Source organism: Macrobrachium nipponense, chromosome 13 (assembly GCF_015104395.2).
Source record: "Macrobrachium nipponense isolate FS-2020 chromosome 13, ASM1510439v2, whole genome shotgun sequence".
Classification (NCBI taxonomy): domain Eukaryota; kingdom Metazoa; phylum Arthropoda; class Malacostraca; order Decapoda; family Palaemonidae; genus Macrobrachium; species Macrobrachium nipponense.
The window spans coordinates 92,308,782-92,316,660 of record NC_087206.1 but is presented as its reverse complement, the minus strand read 5'-3'; the positions used below and the strand labels follow the sequence as shown (position 1 = coordinate 92,316,660).

Here is a 7,879-nt window from a genome sequence, read left to right as displayed (position 1 = left end):
GTCGAGTTGGCGAGTTGAATTTTCCTTGTTGCTTATATTGCACTGCAAAAATTTACAAAAAGGTCTCCAAATACTTGGGTTGTTTAAGAACCTTAGGTTTATTCAATATTTCCAAAGCCTACCAGGTTTACACGTTTAATCTCCCCTTGCTACCCATGAAAGTTACACAGAAAATATTTACTAAAAGATTTTTAATGCTGAAGCTATCTCAGAACTGAGAAGAATTTTCTGAAATTGAAGGTAAAAATGTTCGTTTCTTCAAGGAAGGTGATAAGTCTAAGAAAATATATATTCTTCTGATAAAAAGGGGCATATTACATAAATGTTACCACATACGCGTATGTGATGAGTTGGTAAAACGTATTGTTGAGAGATTAAGCAACAATACACAATAAAATTAACTTCGGGTGCAATATATCATTCAAGGGGAAACTCGACAAAATCATCGTGACACGGTTACATAAAACTAATCCCTTCAAAGAAACACTGACGTAACGGAACTTCTTCTCTGTCGCTCTCTACGTAGCAGGGACAGGAAGTTGAGGGGTGATAGAGGAAAACTGGAAGAGGAAGAAGGTAAAGGATTAGAAAAGAAAGTTGGGAAGGAAAGGAGAGAGAGAGAGAGAGAGAGAGAGAGAGAGAGAGAGAGAGAGAGAGAGGAGCGGGAAGGTGGAGCGTCAGTGGAGGGTATCATGAAGTCCAAGACACGCCACTGCCTCAGTTTGCCTGGAAGACGCCTCAGCGCCAGGTAGGTCGCTCGCTCCTCCCGGAGGAAAGCCCCCATGCTAGGGGCGTGTGTTCGTCCTTCTTCGTCCTCGTCTCTCTCTCTCTCACCTCACAAAGGATTGTGTCGAAAAAGGACCCACGAAACGCGCGGTAGTGACCATGAACCCAGAACTCGTCAGGGGAGAAAATCTCCTTTAAAAATTAACGGAAAGTTTGGTTCATTCAATTTCAGGTGCCTGGCGATTGCCCAGGACAGGATGGTGAGGAGAGGGGAAGGTCCCGCTAGTTCGAGAAGCTGGACAAACGAAAAACAGAAATGTTTACGAATCTAGTGTGTAGAGGACTTACGCCAAGACGTTTAGTAGTCAAACGCAAGTTTCCTGACAATAGCTGACGTGAAGTGCCTGTGTATAAATATTGATTAAATAACCTTAATTAACTTTGATTTAAATCTGAATTCCGTTTTGTTTTTAATTAGTGTTCGCGTGAAAACAAAGAAGAAGCAGAAAGAGAGAGAGAGAGAGAGAGAGAGAGAGAGAGAGTAAACCTTAAATGACCAATTATCTTCAGTCCCGCACGAACCTGTTATGGCTTTCTTGATCGAGCCCGGTTGATTTCTAGCCCCAAAACAAAACAAAGAATTACGAATTCATTCTTAAAGCACGGTGTACGAATTCGCTGTTCAGTGCAAAGATCTGACCCGAGCTGAACCACGACGAGTTGTGATCAGGAGCCGAGGAAAACCAAAACGAAAGACTTCCCTTTCTCTCAAGAGTGAAATGTTGCGATGAAATGCAGGAGCCACTGGAAGTGTCTAGCCGTTTGGGAACCCCTTCTCGTTAGAGGGAGAAAGAAAGGCAGGAAAAGAACGCTGAAATTGGTTACGGCTCGGTAGAGCTTTGCAGTGGACATAACGAGCCTCTTTCCAGAAGGTAGAGCTTCTGGCCAGAAAAGTCCGTCAAAAGAGGCTTGACAGATACGGTGGCAAAGCGACTGAAAGATTACATTTCCAAACAAAAAAGATTCGATGGATACTGATGGAAGATAAGTGAAAAAGGAAGTAGGAAGAAGCGTCAGAAGCTGGTGAAAAAAAAAGAAACACATTAACTATAGATATATAGAAAACGGGATGGGAAAGCCGCTGGAGGAGCAAATCCCCAAACTGAAACTAGTCCATGGATACTGATGTAAGAAAAGATCATAAAAAACCAAACTAGGAAAAAGCGTCAGAAACAGCAAAAGCGACCGATGCCCCACCATGCCTCACCATCTACCATGGGCACTTGGTCCGGAATCGTAGTCAAGTCATGGGTGGCATGGGCACGGGTGAGCTTGTTTCTGTGGGTGTTGGGTGGGTGGTGTTTCCCCGTGGGCGGAGGGGCGGCTGCCATCCCCTCTCACCTGACCACGGAGCCCTACATTTACACGGGGCCAACGACCACCGCCCCCACCCCCCCTCCACCTCCGAAGGACTTCGAGGTGTTGTACAAGGATGTGATGGCCAGTTACATCAACGTCACCATCAGTTACAACGCCACGCTCAACTTCACTAAAGTAAGTCCTGGATTGGTTCTCTCTCTCTCTCTCTCTCTCCTCTCTCTCTCTCTCTCTCTCTCTTTGAGTTGATATGAACCAGGTGCAACGTAGATTTCATTTTTTCCATATTTCCCACAATTGGAGGATGGAATATCTTATCTCTCTTAACTCAGAATCTTATCTCTCTTAATTCAAAATCTTTGTGATCCGCAGTCTCGTGCAGCTGTTCCACTGAAGTTTTCCTAAACTTCAAAGTTTCAGTGGTGACTGAACTCCGGTACGCAACTATATTTTTAATTAGAATATTTCACAAAATATAATTATTTCAATTTTATTTCATTCTTCAAAGTTCAGCCATTGACTCATTGTCATAAGGCTTTAAATCATAATTAAAACTTTATGTTCATAATGAAATTGTTATTCCTTGTTCAGTGTTCCGTGAGAAGACAAATCTCTAAAACGTTGTAAAAGACACTTTAATGCTATCCTCTTAGACTTCCATTCATGAAAGTCCTAATTACACTAGGACTTCCTTGAAGTCATGTTGACATTAGAGATGGTTACTTGGACGCCTAATGAGCAAATCAAGCGATAAAGCAGACTTTATGCCACTTTGCACAACCAGCCAGACAAATGTATTCTACCTTACGGGTTATGATAATTTTTCTGTGGTCAGACAAAGGAAATATCAAGAAAACCAATTGAGTATAGCGTGAGAGTGAGGGATTTTACTTATACATTGTGTATAAATACAAGTCAAAACTTTACGCTTTTTCCCTGATAGGAGTTTAAAATAGAGAATGACACAGAACAGGAAAATATCAAGAAAGTCAGTTAAATGTAAAGTGAGATGATGATTTTCTTTATATGTTTGAGTGTTTTTAATCAAAAGCCAACACTCTGTCCTTTAATCTGCAAAACAAACCTTACTGTGATATTCCACCCTCCATCGCTAGACCGAGAGACACCCCACAAAGAATGAAGAATAACAAAATTGGCGGTAAGCGGGTATATTACCTGTATGTTATTGCTTAAAGAAATCTACGCCTTGACTCTCAACCCAAAGAAACATTTAAGTTAATGTAAATAAGTAATGTCAGTTCCAGTGAAGAAAGGAATTGTTCACTCACTGGTAGAAGACTCGGTCATTTGAAGCAAAAGTAATCATTTAGTTACATCAGTAAGCCGTAAGATGTCACTCCTACTTGGTAGAAGTCACCAACTGGCTGGTAGCATGATATTTGCAACCCCAAGCCCATGGCTATTATGGCACTGAAACAGAAACTATATATCTAATCTTTTAAGGCCCTGTATTACCGTTACAATCAAACAGAAAAACTAAGTATTAATTTAACACTTTTCCTAAACTGGGTTTACAGCCTGTGGCGTTAAAAGAAAAATTCATTGTCATTCTTGTCTATACCGTACACGTATATCCCAAAGGGAAAGATATTTGTACTGAAGAATGACTAATGCAGCACATTGATTTGGGACGATTTAGGACCCATGAATAGTCAGTACTACCGCCCATGAAGAATCGACACAGAAATAAATTCACCGACAACATATGTTTGTGGTATGGAGAGCAAAAGGACGAAGAACATAAAGTATAAGAAGAATGGTTTCGCTCTTGTACTTCGTGTTCTGTTAAATGTGATATACTTGCTTCTGAATGTGACTTCTGTGTACTTAGCCAGATTTTTCTGGATTTAGATAATATTTGCAGTTAACAGTGACCTCGGTTGTCATATTATGAGCTAACAAATTATCTATTGTAGTTTAAAAAAATCTTAGATTCCATAAGTCTGTGAGATCAACATAAGATTATCAAAGACAGTCAAAGATTCCAAACTGGTTCATTCTGTAGTTTCAAAGACATTGAAGTTACCATATTAAAAACTGAAAAATGTCTACTGTACTTACAAAATTCTTATATAGAAATTCCATAAGATTGCAAGACCAGCACAAGATTATGAAAGACAGTCAACGATTGCAAACCTCTGCCATGATGATTACCACACAGTTACCAAATAATTTTTACCATTTGTGGTTTCTCTCACGAATACAAAGACGCGATTACCATAGTTACTCAAGTAGTAGTGTGTGTTGTGTCCTGAATATATCACAAACAGCTGGAAAGACAATGTTGTGTTCTTTTAATACAAGTTTGTGACCCAAAAAATAAATAAATAAATAAATGGAACTATTAACGAAACTGTATTCACTCGCAAAACTAAATCAGTTGTTCCCTGAAACACTGTAATTTCTTTGAGAATATCAAAGAATTAAATTATTCGGCTTAACGTCAACCTGATAATGCACAGACTAGCATACAAACCGAACCGGACACTTAAGGTCAAAGGTGAAAGAAATAATAATTCATATGATACTTTAAACAGCTTAGAAGAGTCAGAGCGATCTTGAGAAATTGGATGCGACCTTGTTACCTTTGTCAAGATCCATATTAAATCTTTGATCAGTATTCAATGATCCCAAATAAGTATCTCAGAAGTTGTGTCGTAGTTTAGATTCTCTGTATAAAATGCCACACACACACACACACACACACACGTTCCCATGTGTGTCATTTCCACACACACATATATATATATTATATTGATATATATATATATATATATATATATATATATATATATATATATATAACGAGCTACAAATGTCCTTTAATATCTAAATCGCTCTACCTCGGAATTGATATATGTAGTTGAGAGGCGGCATAAATTTATACCCTCTTGCAGTGGGGGTGTGGTTTAAGGCTCCACTGTGCGTCCTGAATTTGTTGGGTTCGATGGTTCGCGCCCGTGACCCGACAAATTTCTTATTGACTAAAAAAATTCCCCTTCGGTTAACATGTATGAAAATATATCAATTCCGAGGTAAAGCGAATTAGGACATTTGTAGCTCGATGTATGTATATGAATCACGGTAATGTGATATGGCTCATATATATACATTATATATAAACATTAAGCCATAAATGCCATTGAATCTCCAATTCGCGCTACTTCGGGCCTATCACCGACAGGGAATTATAAGATTATGTGATAAATGATTTGGTACATAAGAGACTGTACCAATCAGCCACTTTCAGTCAATGTTCTAGACCACCAGAATATCAACTGGAAGTTGTGGATGGGTACTGTCGGGTGTTCGAATCACTTGGGTACCAAATCATTTATCACTTATAATTCCCCTTCGGCGATTAGGCCCGAAGTAGCGCGAGTTGGATATTAAATGACAATGACAATATTTGCAGTCTGATATTTGTGTATAAAATGTCATGGTGATGTGATAAAAGTTCTCATAATATAAGGTTATATATATATAGATATATATAATATAATTTAATATAATATTATATATATTTTACATAGACTATACACACATTACCATGCTATTGTATGTATGTACGCATAGCATGTATACATACACGTACACACAAACACACACACACACACACACACATATATATATACTATATATATATTATATATATATTATATATATATATGTGTGTGTGTGTGTGTGTGTGTATCTATGTACTTATAGTATGTATAGGCCTACATACATCCATACATACAATTGACACGAACGTTCTTATAATAACCCATATTAAAAGGGCCATTTTGATACTGCATTAAAATGTTAATGTGTGTCGCATCCTTGTTTACAACGCGAGAATTCTTCTTATTTACCTGATGAAGAAGATCACCCGACATTCTTTTCTTTTGTCATAAACGAGTCTGAATGTCAAGGTCACTTGTCAGACTTACTTCGCACTGGGAAGTAATTCGATGGATGCCTAGAAAAACTAACTGCATAGAAAAAAGTTAACCCTCTCCCCCAAAAAATAAAATAATAGAAAAATTAGAACAACTAACGCTAATTAAATATAAAAATAAAATAATTCTTTATAGGCCAATGGCCACGTCTTTCATTACTACGTTTTTTTAATATCTTACGTAGACAATTCAATTTAATTTTGTGGAATTCAGACCGTCAAACCAAGTATTGAGGCACTTTCGGTCATCCATTGCTCATGACATTGATAAAGGGTTAGAGTGGTTGGACAGCGAGACAAAGAGATCCAGAACATAAAGGAGACGAAGCACATGGATATAAGGGTGGAACTTGAGAGAGAACCCAGAATTTGCATTTAGAGTAATACCTAAATAGGTTGGACAGCAAAACTGAAGAAACGAAACGGAAATGTTGGTAGATAAAAGAGTAAGATAGAGAGAGAGAGAGAGAGAGAGAGAGAGAGAGAGAGAGTGAGTTCCGACAGCCAAGCCAGAATGGTGGAAGACAATGTAAAAAAAAAAAAAAATGGAAAACATACCATCTATCATTTATATCTTTGCCCTTCCAGATTTCTGGGACATCCCGAGAGAGAGAGAGAGAGAGAGAGAGAGAGAGAGAGAGAGAGAGAGGAGAGAGAGGAGAGAGAGAGAGGGAGATTCCTATAGCGTAGACCAGAATGATGGAAGATATAAAAAAAAATATATTAAAATATATATTATATATATATATATATATATATATAATATATATATATATATATATATATATAAAGAAAAGAGAATATGCCATTTAATTTTTTCGATCCAGATTTTTGTGACACTCTGAAAGAGAGAGAGAGAGAGAGAGAGAGAGAGAGAGAGAGCGAGAGAGAGAGAGAGAGAGAGAGAGAGAGAGTCCTGTAGCCTAGGCCCAGGCCAGAATGATGGAAGATATTATAAACTATATATATATATATATATATATAAACAAAGAGAATATACCATTTGGATTTTATTTCGATTCCAGATTCTGGAACACTCCTGAAAAGAGAGAGAGAGAGAGAGAGAGAGAGAGAGAGAGAGAGAGAGAGGAGAGAGAGAGAGAGAGAGAGAGAGAGAGAGAGAGAGAGAGGGTACCAATAGCCTAGAACAGAAAGAAATGGAAAAAAAAATGTATGATAATTATAAACGCAGAGAACATACCATTTACATTTTATTCCGATTCCAGATTCTTCGACACTCCTAAAGGGTGAGAGAGAGAGAGAGAGAGAGAGAGAGAGAGAGAGAGAGAGAGAGAGAGAGGTCCAATAGCCTAGGCCAGAAAGAAATGGAAGAAAATGTAGGATAATTTGACACAACGAGAAGAAGTCGCCATGCATTAATCAGAAAAAAAATTCCTCCAACCTGCCACATGTCATATGCATTATAGAATTGCAGTCTCTTTTAGCTTTGCAATAGAGTAGATGCTTGCGCGCGCCCTTGACACATATTCCTTGTCCCGTTTGTCTGCGCAAAACAAACGCCCAACGCCGTGATACGCCGCGGAACGCATGACAAAATAACGTTTTTATTTTTATTTTTTTAAGTGATTCGGGTTGAAACTGGTAACGAGAATCGAAAGATGCATACGCTATAAAGTTAGACTCCAAGCGGCAGTGGTAGATGACATTAACGTTACTGACATTATGACTCACTCTCTCTCTCTCTCTCTCTCTCTCTCTCTCTCTCTCTCTCTGACAGTCTGTCTCTCATTAACGCAAGTACGCGGAATAATAACCGAGACGAAGCACATTCTAGTAAATACACAAAAACAAAAA

At 38.3% G+C, this 7,879-nt stretch overlaps 1 protein-coding gene across 1 annotated transcript in view; it reads left to right on the top strand.

The window, feature by feature from the left end:
* The first annotated feature begins 699 nt into the window (after window positions 1-699).
* The window catches only part of LOC135225209 (uncharacterized), a 109,197-nt gene continuing 102,017 nt past the window's right edge, over window positions 700-7,879 (top strand). The window contains exon 1 of the mRNA XM_064264519.1: window positions 700-2,280. Coding sequence (XP_064120589.1) covers window positions 1,975-2,280 — 306 coding nt within the window. The 5' untranslated portion in view covers window positions 700-1,974. The remainder of the gene's footprint in view (window positions 2,281-7,879) is intronic.